The 14003-nt window shown below is 54.0% G+C and overlaps 3 protein-coding genes across 3 annotated transcripts; 1 reads left to right on the forward strand and 2 right to left on the reverse strand.

Moving 5' to 3' along the window:
- Nucleotides 1-1244: 1244 nt before the first annotated feature.
- NECHADRAFT_101630 (uncharacterized protein) lies at nucleotides 1245-4047 on the reverse strand (the record flags this gene model as incomplete). The annotated part of the gene is made up of 3 exons (XM_003050403.1): nucleotides 1245-1789; nucleotides 1917-2990; nucleotides 3060-4047. The coding sequence occupies 3 exons, from the start codon at nucleotides 4045-4047 to the stop codon at nucleotides 1728-1730; spliced, it is 2124 nt and encodes a 707-aa protein (XP_003050449.1). The 3' UTR covers nucleotides 1245-1727.
- A 4470-nt stretch (nucleotides 4048-8517) lies between these two features.
- NECHADRAFT_101631 (uncharacterized protein) lies at nucleotides 8518-10842 on the forward strand (the record flags this gene model as incomplete). Its single annotated transcript, XM_003050017.1, has 2 exons — nucleotides 8518-9048; nucleotides 9099-10842. 2 exons carry the CDS (start codon nucleotides 8518-8520, stop codon nucleotides 10758-10760), a joined length of 2193 nt encoding a protein of 730 aa, XP_003050063.1. The 3' UTR covers nucleotides 10761-10842.
- Nucleotides 10812-13624, reverse strand: NECHADRAFT_71870 (uncharacterized protein; the record flags this gene model as incomplete). Its single annotated transcript, XM_003050404.1, has 1 exon — nucleotides 10812-13624. The coding sequence occupies one exon, from the start codon at nucleotides 13622-13624 to the stop codon at nucleotides 11210-11212; it is 2415 nt and encodes an 804-aa protein (XP_003050450.1). The 3' UTR covers nucleotides 10812-11209.
- Nucleotides 13625-14003: the final 379 nt, after the last annotated feature.

Here is a 14003-nt window from a genome sequence, read left to right on the forward strand (position 1 = left end):
AAAGACTCTTCTAACCACCGGACGTTGCCTCTACTCCCGGGATGATACCCAAGACAGGGGTCATTGAAAGACGGGTTGCAACCGGCGGTGTCCTTGGTGAGACTGCCTAGAGACGACATTAATCTCTGCCAAGATAAAAAGATTATATCTACATTATCAATTCGCAGTGGCGATGACGTTAACTCTCCTGTATCAGGCAACTCTCCCCCCTCCAAAACAACTTTAAAACAAGGGCTGCCATCCCATCTTCTCTCCTTCAAGTCGCCGGAACATACCGTCATCCGAAGGCTTCCAAAACCAAAACCCCGAATACGTGAACATAACCCCCAGTCCCAACTAACATCGCATGATCAAACATCTTCGGCATCCGGGGAGAGAGGGGGGCTGTGCATTTTCGAATCCACTTCTTTCAACGAAACCCACATCCATTATCTTCGCGTCCCGGTTCAATTGGTATAGCTTCATTACTCATGGCTGCCTTGAGGTCTCTTTAGGGGTCCTGTTTCAGGCCCGCTTCGGGTTGCGTTTGATGTCATGCAACCCCCAGTCCCTCTCGCTGTGACACGTATGGGAAGGGAACGTCTAGTCGAGTGTAACCCAGTTTACACGCGGCTGACGTTGCCGTAGCCCTAACGTTATGCGCTTTCGTTATATCGGACAGGATCGTTATGAGACATTTGATCAGAAATGGTCCTGGCCCACGTGGCAGTAGTCCAGACTCAATCAGCCTCTTTGTCTCCGGTTAGCTCTTAGTAAACCGGACGACGACTCATCCGCTGTCATAAAGGGTATTTCTAAACATGACTTATATCAGACGGTGATTATCCGCTAGGCCCGTCAGGATTTAGGGCCAGGTCCATTCGTCCGCACTCCGTCCGTTGACGGGAAGGAACAAATCCTATTCTATTTCTGTTCTTCACAGGAAGCACAAGTTGGCTCACCACTGGCAGCTTGACCATTTGACATACAGCATGTTCCGATGATACTTCCTCGCAGACCTCCATCAGTACCTGTTATTTTTGGTATGTGATAGCCAACGTCTTGGGAGACGCCAAAGAGCATCTTCAGCCCCTTTTCATTATCTTGTTCACGCAGATATAAGCCACGAATATGCGTCAAAGACCCAAGTTGATATATATATCTACTCTATTCCTGTATTTCTGCCATTGAGCACGTCAATAGCTACTCCCATAAATGCTCCTCCGCAAAGCCCAGCAGGCCTGGGTATCTTGTTCAAAAACAATGGGGGGCAAGCTTGTATTATATATACACTAGACCTCTCTTCCACCGCACCGCTCCGCTCCGCTTCCAGCTTGATGCCCGCCCAAACTATCCATCTCCGCCACCTCTAGAGGTCATGAGGGAAGAGAAGAAAAAAAAAAAAAAGGTATTTGTCTAGTAAATGTTCTTCAAGGAGAGTCAAGAAGAAGAAACTTGGACCGTCAAGCCCGTCTCAGGGTATGCTTTTTGTGGCACACAATATGCGCCCCCAGTGCTTTTCAGCTTCCTCCTTTTTTGCAGTTGCAACAACAGTAGAAAAATTCCTCCTCTTTTAGTCTTTCGACTCCCGTCTTCTATGTTTCCATGTCCTTCTCTTCAGGCTTGTAGTACCAAAGAGATCCCAGATGATGATGTATAACCACATTCAAACGCCAAACAGAATGCTTCTTGCGCCACCCAAGTATGTCAAGATGTGACAACAAAAAGGGAAAAAAAAGGAATAGCAATCACCTCGAGAGGTGGCCGTAGATGGTTGGTGAGAGAGCAATAGCAGTAGCAGTAGCAGTCGCTGTACTAAGGGAGTATCTCAACATTGTTCATGATGCAACAACAATGTACAGAACGCTCAGGTAGGTATCGAGAAACAAAAATCGCAGGAATGGAACGACGAGGGTCTCATCGTCAGATCCTCTCACGGAATCGGGACGGTGGTGAACCGACAGATCCGTCTTGGGATCCACCACCCACCGATCCGCCGAGGGCGTCCGAGTCGGGCCGGGGCCGTGCTGGCGGCGGATCGGTGAATGGATTTGATTCCGTGATCGGCGTCCGCGCCGGACCCGTTCGAATAACAGGTACGCCGCTGACAGGACGCATCGGTGATCCAAGGGCGAGTCGATTCGAGTCTCGGTCGCCGGGATCAAACGCCATGGAGCCTCTCCAGTAGTCAGAGTGGCCGCTCATGACGCTCTCACGATTCGTCCGGGGGTCTGAGTATCCATCACCGCCGACTTGAAGGACCGAGGGCAATTTCTTGCCCGATACTCGGTAGAATCCTCGCTCGCCGGTCGGTTCAGGTTCAGGAGCCGCTTGCTTCTTGCCGGTCAAGCCTGCAAGAGCAGCAGCAACGGAGAATCCTCCAGCGCGCTCTGCCATGGCTCCACCACTTTCGCCTCCAGGACCGCCAATTGCTCGAGTACCGGCCTGGTTCTCTCCAAGGAGGCCGCTAGTGTGCTTCCTCTTGTACCTGAAGGCGAACATGACAAGCAACGCTAGGAACGCCACACCCGCGACACTACCCACAACACCACCAATCACTTGCTTCTGCTGCGGTGAAAGCGTACCAGGTTCCGTGTCGTTAGAAGCCACCGTGGTTGTCGCCGCGGGTGGTTGAGCTTGAGCCGTTGCGTCGTTGTCACCGCCATAACCGCCGCCATCTCCACCTTCGCTGTATTCTCCTCCCCACCAGGTAGACGTCCAGCTTTCGTCGGCGATTGACGAGTAGATCGAGTCTGACAGGCTGAGTTGTGAGGAGTCGGTGGTCGCGGCCTCAATCGAAGAGGTGATGAATGTGGAAGAGACGATGGTGATGGTTGAAGAAGACCCGGTTTGCGGAGTGTTGGTTGTGGACAAAGACTGCTTGAAAACGGATGTATCTGATGATTCGGTGGCAGATGCATCCGTAGTAGCTTCAGATGTGGCTTCTGAAGTGAGGTCAGTTGTGATATCAGTCAGCGTCGTAGGATTGGCTGATGTCGTAGTGAGATCTTCTGCAGGCAATGTCAGTAAGCACACGGCTGGAAACCTTAGTAGCGAACGGGAGGGGCGAGTAGACATACCAGTGGTTGCGGTAGCAGTAGTCGCGTTCTGCGACCCACTGAGTTCAGAGGTAGTGTCAATGGCAGACGAGGGAGCCTCCGTCGAAGCTGTCTCCTGACTCGTAGTCTCCGGCTCCGAAGACGTAGGAGCAGCAGACGTCTCTGGAAGACCGCTAGTAACGGACTGCACATCGGACGTGGGAGCCAGCGTGGTATCGGAGACGGCATCGGGAACAGGATATGACTGAGAGGCGGTCGCGTCCGAGAGAAGCGTGGACGGCTCGGGCTCAGTCATGTCGGGAGTATCTGTCTCGACGGCGGGGGCGGCATCGGAAGAGGGCGGCGGAACATTGTAAGTCGCTGCCGGATTCGACGCCGCTGCCGCCACAGACGGCGAAGGATCCGGGTTAGAAATGGCGACGGTGACGCCCGAGGCGGAATCCACGACGACGGTAGCTGGAGCGCCAATATGGGTTTGGAGCTCGATGGGAGAGCCGACAGAGTCGACAACCTGAACGAGGGACACAGTCTGGACAACTTGGGTGACGAGGTTATCCTCAGCGCGAGGTTTTAGGTCATTGGCGGGGGCGCTGCCGTCCTGGGGAACGTGGAGGTCGAGGTTGGGTGGTGTCTTGCGCCGGTGCAGGCGATGGTGTGAGTGATGGGAATGGTGGCCGTCGTTGTGGAGCTGATCGTGGTCGTTTGCGTCAACGGTGGTATCCCTGAGATGGTGCAGATGGATGTGAGCGCGGTGGACGTGGCTATGAGAGTGGCTGTCGTCGCTATCGTCGTCGTTCTCGTCCTGGTCGTTTGCGCTGTTGGAACGAGCGTGGTAGTGAGGATGCGATGCAGAGCGAGAGTGGTGAGATGCAGACGCAGGGCCGGGCAGATCCGAGGACGAGGACGAAGGAGAGGAAGACGACGAAGCCAGAGGCAAGGCCGAAGGCGAAGGATCGACATCCATATCCAGGGCCTGAGCGAGTGAAGGCCCGCTGGATGAGTAAGTCATGGTCCGGTCGTCGTGGCCGTGGGCGTGGCCCGCTGGAGGAGCTGGGGGAAGCGTGGCGATGCCGATTCCTCAGAAGTAGACAGACACCCAAGACCAAGACTAGTTGGTACTGGATTGCGTACCCGTCCGACGACGCAACGCAGGGACGTGCACCGACGGTTTCGAAGCGGGTACCTAAAATAACAACTGGGCAGGTCGGCAGCCCGTAAAAAAAAAAGTAGTGGTTATGGATTGGCACTGGACCGACCGATGGGGAACGCGGCGCGGCGATCGTATTCGCTAGTTGGTTGGTTCCCTTGGAGGGATTTCCCCTTGAGGTTGGGTCGGGTTTGGTGGTCGACGAATTGAGTCGAGTGGAGGGTCCTACTGTAAACTGTAGCCCTCAGGGCTTTAGGTGCTGGAATTGGAATTGGTGGTGGAAGAGACGAGTGCAGAAAAGTCAAAAGCCAGTTGTAGCATCGACAAGCACATGGTCATGATCATCCACAGCCTGTCTTGTCCCAGAAAAAGACGCCCAAAATCACACAAGCACTGAGCAATCTTTACGCACAAAGACGGATGGATGTCGACGGGCGGGGAGACAGACAGTCAAAGGACGGGATCTGGGATGCTAGGAGATATTTCGCCCCTTGCACTTCCAGTCTGTGTGTATCCTTTGTGATGGTCCCTCTTTTTTTTTCTTTGTTCAGAACCCTCGAGAAAATCCAGGTCGTTTCAATCGACAAGAAATGAGAGGCACGAAATGCGTTGGTCGTGATTTGCGGCTGGGGCCTCGGAATCGGTGGGAGCGGACAGGGTTATCGGTTGATAGCTGTTCCTTGTGTTGCGTGGTGTTTGCTTGCTCCAGCCTTTTTTCTTGCGCGCGTGCTTCTCACACGTTGGTCCTGCGCTGCTGCGGTCCTCTTTCTGAATCCTTCTTTTGGCGTTGGTTTCCTTGCATTTAATAACAGTTCCCCAGTCTCGACGATGGCATGGCGACAAAGCAACAACAAAAGGAGCGCTGGTTGGTTCGTCGTCAAGGTCGTCGTTTCTCGTTTGGCAGAGTCGTCTCAAGGATGAAGTACGAAATGAGCGGAGGGCGTCAATTTGGATGGCCGAGTAAAGAAAAGAGAGCGACTAGAGAATCGAAAGGGTAAAAGGAGAGGATGGGGTCGGGAATGGTGACAGACAGAAAACAAGAGGAGAGCCCGAACAGAACAAGAAAGGGAAAAGAGAGGAACACTCAAAGGTGGGCGAAAGAGTATACTAAAATGGCGAGTGACAGAGTGAGAGAGACGAGGGGAGCACAGCACGACCTTTCGGGCTGGTCATCTCCAGGCCTGGATCCAATACCAATGGTGACCACCACCACCCGACCTCGACCGTCCGTGGGTTCCAGTCTGTTCGTCAAGGTTGTTGCGCCTGGTGCGGTTGGGATTGGATTGGATCCAATGCATGCTAGGGGCCCTGGTCAAGCCTGGGGATGGACCGTCTTGGCTAGGTAATGTTCCTGAGCCTGTGCACCAGTTCCTGTGCTTCTTTCTTGCTTCTTGTTTTTTTCCCTGAGCAATAACAACGGGCCAGTGATCGTGCCGGGATGCTGTGGACGATGAGCGGTTGTGGGATGGGCTAACGGCCATGGGACAAGAAGCCGCGAGATGGGATATAATCTCGCTTGAGATGAAGGTGGTGGCTCTTAGGGGAGAGACGACCAATCAGCATGGGGTAGCCGCACGACATCACGACATGGGGGAGACCACTAGCCAGGTACCAACAACGGAATACGACGAGAAACACAAGCCGGGGGCACAAGAGAGCAAAGAGATCCAACCTGCGCTTCGAGGTATTCTTGGTATGGAGTAGGTTGTTTGGGTCCCATCGGCCAGGGCCTCATCGCTTGGCCGAGACCCAGGTGTCCTCCTGTAGCTGGCATGGCCATCAGACTATAATGGACCTCTCAACTGCGGCGCGTACACGGAGAATACTACGTATAGCACATTGATGATGTCTTAGACGAGGTTTGCAGACGAGAGTGACTGCTGACATCCAATTGCTTGGCAGAAGCAAAGCAAAGTTGGGGCTTTTACATTTAGACACAGACAGACGGACACCAACAAAAAGAGGCTTTCGATAGCCTCGTCCCGCACCCGTTAGCCACAACTGCCATTAGGGTCTCGAGGACACTACGAAACAGGCCATTCGGCTTGGCCTTGGCCTTAATACTTTGCTTTTTAGAATCCCAATGCGAACTTGGGCTCAGTGCTCAGAGCCAGACTTGTCTCATCAGAAAAAAGGAGTCTCCCACTTTGGTAGTTTACGCCGTTCTCTCAACGCTCCTCAAAACAACACCCATGATCCCCGTCCTTTATTCTTTTCTATATGCGCCTTCTCTTGCATCTTTTTTTTTCTGTCGACAGGGGATGGATGCGGGTAGGAGAAAACGGTGGGTGGCATCTCATCCCTGCCTTTAGAGCTGGAATGGCCCATCCGGTCGGTGGTGGGCAGAAGCAACGCGTCGAGAGGGGGGGAAATTAGACCGGGGGTTGAACGCGTGTGTTCCCGTAGCCGGGGCGAATCAGGGCTCGTGATGGAAGTGAGAGACTCTTTTGGTTGGAGTATGCAAGTCGTTGTTGAAGATGCATGACAGGAAGTCTACAATGGATGCTCCGTAGATGGGATGGTTGTCTCTGGCATCAACAGAGTAAATGCTCTCTCATCTATCTCAGCATGATCGCCCTCATCGTGCAGCTCATTAATCTGAAAATGTCCATCCGTGGTAAGGAATGCCAGGTTTACAAGGATCAGCAAGACTGAATCAGATGCCCTCTCACAGAAGGACGCACACCCGTCAGACACTGAAATGTTTCTTACTCAGTCCCCAGTCACTTCGGAGCCTCTCTTTTGTGTCTCTCCCTTTGTCTCTCTGTCTCTTGTACTTCCCGCAAAGCCAATTACAGCTTCCGAAACACCGGTGCCAAGAGATTCCAAAAATAATCCCCTTGTGTCTTAATGGGGCCGCGGCGATGATGACCTGGCCCGTGATGAGTCCCCTGTGACGAGCGGGGCCCTTTGGAGAATTATTCCCCTGACTTTGGGGCGCGCATACCAGAACAAGAGTGGAAGTCGTCGTCACCTGGTCTTGGAAGAGTTGGATCGAATCACAATCCGTGAATCAGGGGGGGGCACACACGGCGTCTGCATCGTACAGTAACACATGGGCAGGCCACGCATTCCCACATTCCGTCCCTTGCAGGATCTACTGGGTATTCCCATCTCGTGGGCAGGCTCAGATTAGAACGTGGTCATGGCATCAGGATTTGCACTCTACGGAGGAATTCATTTTAGCTCCTGACGAACCATGGCCGGGATGTTTCCGTCTTCTCCTATTCCAAGTTTGGCCTATTGAATCTATTTGGGTCACTTGATGATCGAGATGAAGTATTTACAGAGTCTTTGTCGTCTGTTCCTTGTACCTGCATGCAAGATGCACGTCTTTTTTCCAGTCGGTCAACATTTTCATCATGTGAATAAAACGGTGAGGGAGCAGCTTTGAGTCAGTCAGAGGCCATCCACCCCTCGAATACGAGGTTTTTGTTAATTGCTTGCGTATTGTCGACATCCGTACATGCAGTCGCCCGCCAGCAATACGAACGGGTATTAAATCACTCACGGGTCCCGCCTCTAGAGAAGAAAAAAAAATTGTCTAGAGTGCGTGTCTCTCTGTTGGCCACCTGCTGATGTGATGGGCCACGGATGTTGACCCAGCAAGAGGCGAATATCCATTACTTCCTCCACCAAGCGGCCGACACGCAAGACAGATAAAGCATTGACAGCACACTTCTAGACATTAACCAACCGGGACATGTCGCGTTGTTGATGGGGTTGCGTTGCAGGTTACCAACCTGACACCCAAGCATCTCGTCAGGCACAGGTAGAAAAATCGCCTCTTGTTTGGAAACATGTAAAGATGGGATGGGCAAAACAACTCACAGCCAGGGTCAAGCCACTTTCAGGCACACACAGACAGGCCTTGGTGGAGCGCCTACGTAACCTCCGCCCACCATCCATCTACAGCATTTGTTGTAGGTCCAGCTTGTTGAGAGACCCTGCAAGTCCAGCCTCGACATTTGTTACTCCTCGACCTGTTTTGTAAATCCACGATCCAGGTCAAACGTCGCGCCAGCAAGTGTCGAACCTGTGACGTCGTCGTATGCCTTGCCTTGTATCACGCCCAGCGCCAGGGTCCAGGGATCCATCACCATCTATCTACTGCATCCATCTCTACCCCACGTACGTCCTTTGGCTCCCTCACCATCGTCACCTCACCCGACCTTACGCCAACACATCCATTCTGCAAAAGAATGGGTCGGTGAGAGACAGAAGGGAAAAAAGTGACTTTGTTAGCGCCCGAGGCCCTGCTCCTAAACTCTTCCTTTCCTCATTCCTCCCACCCCCCGCACATCCCCGTCGAGGCCATCCCATCCATCCATCATGGCCGACCCCTCTTCTCCCCCGCCGCCTCCTCCGCCGTATTCCGTCCAACAACCTCCGTACTCTCCGGGCCCGGCGGCATACAAACCGTCCCCGAGTCCGCCCGGGCCGTATCCGTCCCGTCTCCAGGCCGGAGGCGCGTGGCTAGCTCCTGATCCCCGCTCATCCTCTACGCAGTCCCTCCTCCCTGTGTACCCCTCAGAAACCTCGCTGCAGAAAACCCCACAAACACCCGCTGGAGATCATCTGGGTCGGCGCAAACTGCTCATCATTTACCTTCATGGCTTCCTGGGAAATGATCAGTCCTTCCGTTCATTCCCGGCTCATGTACATGCTCTCTTGACCAACCTCCTCGCCGACTCACATGTCATCCACTCCAAGATCTATCCGCGGTACAAGACGTATCGTGCCGTCGACGTTGCTCGAGACAACTTTAGTGAATGGCTGACTCCCCACGAGTCTCCTACTACGGATGTCGTCTTGGTGGGACATTCAATGGGTGGCATATTAGCTGCTGATATTATCCTCATGGTATGGTCACTCCTCTCTATCTTGTCAAGGTGCTAACCCTATGTCTATAGCCAAACCCAAACCCATATGGCACATATCCCTTCAAGCACCGCATTCTAGGGCACATCTCTATGGACTGCCCCTTTCTCGGCCTTCATCCCGGCATTGTCGTATCTGGCATATCAAGTTTGTTCAAGCCTGCAGCAACACCTCAGGACAACAGCCCAGAGAACGCCAGTCTCAACGCTCCATATGGACTTTCAGAAACTACCAGTCCCGACAGCTCGTCCCTGAATCTTACAACGTCGTACAGTTCCGTCCCTGGGAGCCCCTCGTCCGCAACTTCAGCATCTATCTCGCATCTCCCCCACGACACATTCTTCAACCAGCCCTTCTTCAACGACTCTGCTCTTCAAGAACGCCCCTTCGTGCGTCGCATGCTACACTTTGCCTCCAAGTACCGCTCTGAAGGACTTGTACAAGCTGCTGCCAAACACGTCGTCTCGTACCTCGAGTTTGGCAGCTGCCTCGCCGACCTTTCAGGTCTTGAGTCTCGATACGCCCGCCTTCGCGCTCTCGAGGACGTTGATGAACTCCAGCTTCAAAGTCAAAATCGGGACCCTCGTGCACCCACGACTAGAGTGCGCTTTGTCAACTACTACACATTGTGTACCGGACGCCCCAAGACTCCCAAGTCGGAGACACCGAAGGCTGGAACTCCCGACGAGTTTGCGTCTTCTCAGCAATCAGGGTTCAGCACGCCGAGCACAGCAGCTGGCACGGTTCTTAGTCCTGAGTCTTCCTTTTTACAGCCTAATACGACTGAAAATCATCTCCGTGCCAGTCAGGAGAGTCCCAGGCCAAGCATAACGATAGAGCACCGTGATACAATGGGCAACGCAACCAATCATCAAACTCTCCTCGACGCATATCACAAAGATTCCCCAACACAAGCAAACAACACACAGAACGATTCTTTCAGCGATACAGAAGCCATAACTCCAGACATCAACCGATTATCTATGCACGATATCGATCCCACTCCCATCGACGAATCTACTACTTCAGAGCAACCACGTTCCATCGAAGAAGTCGAACTCGCTCCCCTACCCAATCCTCCAACCCCTCCAGAGCTCCCAGACGTGACCATCTACACCGACAAGGACGAGCGAAAGCAAGCCGAAAAGGAAGCAAAACGCCTCCAGCGCGCCTACGAGCATGCCATCAAGGACCACGCCAAGGCCATCCGCGAGCGCGAAAAGCTCCTCGAGAAGCGTCGCCGCCGCGCGCAAAAGGAAGCCGACAAGGCCCTCAAGGAGGCCGCGCGCCAGGAAAAGGAAGCTCTCAAGGAGGCTGAGCGGGAGGCCCGGGAGGAGCAGCGCCGCATGGAGAAGGAGGTTGCAGAGCAGCAGCAGCAACAGGCAAGGGATTGGGGAGATGACAGACGCGCTGCGGAGGCTGAGGTTGTCGCCGAAGCGAGAGACCTCAACTCGTCAAGACCAAAAAAGTTGCGCAAGTTTTGCAACCTGCCCAGAGATGGCAGCAAAGTGACGGATCCGACTTGGGTCGATGTCTTCATGGCTGATGTAGATGAAGTCGGAGCCCATTGTGGACTGTTCTTCCCCGGGCAACACTATGAGCAGCTGGTTGGAGATGTTGGAAGCCGTATCATGGGATGGGTGCAGGAGGACTTGACAAAGCGAACTATTCTAGAAATGGGAGGGGATAGTTGATTTCACAAACAGGATTACAGTATCAGAGACGCCATGGTCAGAAAAAAGATACCCAGGACATTAATAGTATTGATTCCACACGATGCTATCCCATGTATTGTACCTATGACATGTGAGATGGTATCTAGAAGAAGCAGAAAACCTGATAAACACCCCGTCGCGGCCGTCCAGCCATTCATACATGCATGCGTCTATGCGTTCGTCTTTGCCATCCTGTTCCCAGTCTAAAAACAAACAGAGGTATTAAATATATATATGTGTGGTTGGTGTAGGTAGGTTGTACATATGAGCGTATATGTCTTGGTAACATGTAGTCGAGTTGTGTCTTGTGCATACAGGGGGTATGACATGTAGCAAGGAAATGTTGTGGTTGTAGTGCAGTTGGAGTTGCAGTTGTAATGTAGATGTAGGTATGGGTATGATAATCATAGGGAGTCATTATAGAGAGCTTAGTAGATGTCGAGTTCCCTTAGCTCAACATCCAGTCTCCTCTCCTCGTTCAAGGCTCCCTTGACGACAGCCGTGTCTTCGTCAACGCCCATCAGGCCGCCGACGCCGAGCTCCATGGTGCCCAGACGGACAAGCTCACCATCGGATTCCCAATTGCGGCGGCCGCAGATGAGAAGGTTTGCCGACTCGTACGTCTCGTCAACCACCCAGTCCCGGCCTGAGATAAAGGCACCGATGAGTTCGTGGTCACCAGGTGGGGTCTCAGCATCTGAGCCAGCACGTAGGAGCATAGCGGCAAGGGAAGGCCGGAGGGTATCGCGGAGGTCTGGAGAGGTGATGGTGACGTTCGAGGTGGATGAGGAGGAGGAGGCCGAGTCAGGGGTGGGAGGTCGAACGGTGAAGCGGATGGTGAAGCAGAATGTCTTGAGGCGGAGGAAAGAGACTGGTGTTGCGCGTGCGGCGATGGCGTCGGCGTGTTGCTCCCATGAGAGGACCCTATCGTCCTTGAAACCAACCGAGATGGTCATCCTAGGTACAGCAGAGATGTTGTCGATGAGAGGTGTGTCGTCGCCAACCTGATAGAGGTTGAAATAGGGGCCGTAACCGGTATACTCAGGACGGATCTTCCAACCAAGCCAAGTCCAAGAGGGAAATGGGCCTTGGAGACACATAGGATGTGTTGATACCTCAGTGTCGCCTGCGGGATCCAGTCGCCAACCAAGGCCAATTGCGAGACGATCTGTTCGAGTGGGTGGAGAGGACATGTTTTTGAAGTCCTTGGCGTGGTAGAGGGGGAGACCAAGGATATTATCCATGGGAGGATCCATGTGGGCGTATTGATCCAGGACGCCCCTGAAGGCATCGAGGCGGTCATCCGGATATGTGAATTCTCGGTTGAGATACCCATTGACCTGGTTCTTGTAATCGCGTGTGCGAGTGCCTGCGCCGTCGAGGGGGAATACACGGCCCAGGTTGAGAGCGGGCTTCGTCTTGAGAGGATAAGAGATAGTTTCGTGACAGTGGAGGGATTGGCACTGGTAGTAGATCTGTGAAGGAGTAAAGACGAGGCGGCGACGGGATAGTAGACCCTCCTGATATGTCCAGCCGCGAGAAGCCCACTTGGAGTTTGCTACCTCAGCATCGGGTCTGATGAGTGAAGTTGTAAAGTATCCAGCCTCAGTCTGAAGTGACAATTGCTCCTCGCGCGGGATGCTGATACCAGGAATACCATCATTGATGCCCTCGCCAGCCGCAACAATGAGTGTGAGAGTAGAACGAGAGTAGATCTCGCCCATCTTGTCCAACTGCCGCCTTCGCTCCGCGGCGTTGTACTGAGGGAAGCAGTACCGGTCGATCCAGAGATACCTGTACCCAAGAGACCTCGTCACCGACATGGCGTCGGCTACCAATGGAGGCAGCACCTCAGGCAAACCGCTGAGTTGGTCTGACTCAATCTCGGAGGGACTGCCTCGTACATAGCTCAGCGTGACATACTCGATCGCCGGGACATTGAGATCGTCCACAAATACCACCTCCTCCTCGCGACAGTCAATCAGCTTGAGGCCTCGGATCGGTGGCCCTCGGGAACCGCACGTCGTATGGGAGTGATTCGTCAAACAGAAATCGATCCAGGTCCGGGGCAGCGCGGGGTCAAGCTTCGGCGGGATGATACGGCCTCGAATCGCCGGAGTGGCCTCTCTATACCCGGCGACGTCGTCATTCCCCTCGACCACGCGAACGATGTAGCCCCATGGCAGGGTCTTGCTTTTGGTGGACACTTCGAACAATACGGCGCCTCCAAGCTCATGCTTCTCTCCAACACCCAGCCGCTCAAATGCCTGTCGAATGCGCAGGTAGGGTGTGAACTTTCGTGTCAAATCCGGCTCAGCACCCACCAAGGCCTGAAAGAAGATGCAGTAAGGGCAGGCGGACAACTCTGCGAGGGTGTGCGCCAGCGGGATCCAGGGTCGCGGCTGGCCGGGCCGCCAGTTTAGCAAGCAGGGGAAATCGATGGTCGCGCAGATGGAGCAAGGCGGATGGTCGTCGTCAGCAACGAGGAGGCTTAGACCGTTCCTGGCTGGCTTCCTCGCCTCTGGGTCCCCGCGGCGCCGTCGCGACGTGAGCTGGTGAACATCTGGTGAGCTCTCACGGGTAGAAGCTGAATCCCATTCGGGGTGGTGGCCGTTTGCGCTGTCGGGGCGGCCGCGGCCGAGGCGCGTAAAGGCAAACAGCCTCGAGATCTTCTTCATGCCGGTTGGCACGCGAGCAGCCGACGAAGTGTTGGAGCTGTTCGCCCCGGCGGGTTTGGCGGTGGCCGTTGCCGCCGAACGGTCATGATGGCTCATCGAGGGGCTTGTGGACGGACGAGGGTGCTTTGCGTGAGCGGGCGCGAAAGCGACGAGGAGTTGCGACATCCAGATGCGACGAGGGAGAGCTTGTCAACCAACTGTGAGGTGATTGGGATTGGATCTGGATGTGAGCGACAGACACACGCGGGGTGGAAAAAAAGACGGAGAGAGAGCTATACGGCGTCGCCGAAAGGGGGAGCGGGGGGGAAGGAGACTACAAGATAAGAAAGCTTCCCGTCCGATGTTGTTATTGATGTTCCCCCTTTCAAGGCGATCTCGACGACGACTCGACTAGGTTGTTGGAGTTGTTGAAACTGAAGTCGAGAGGTGGTGTTATGGGAAAGGAAGAGGAGAAGGACTGCCTTTGGTGGTGTGGTATTCTCTGGCTTGGCCGGCGGACCCGTTCAAAACATGGATGACCAGAGAGCATGGGGGAGAAGGGAAG

Source organism: Fusarium vanettenii (genome assembly GCF_000151355.1).
Source record: "Fusarium vanettenii 77-13-4 chromosome 9 genomic scaffold NECHAsca_6_chr9_2_0, whole genome shotgun sequence".
Classification (NCBI taxonomy): domain Eukaryota; kingdom Fungi; phylum Ascomycota; class Sordariomycetes; order Hypocreales; family Nectriaceae; genus Fusarium; species Fusarium vanettenii.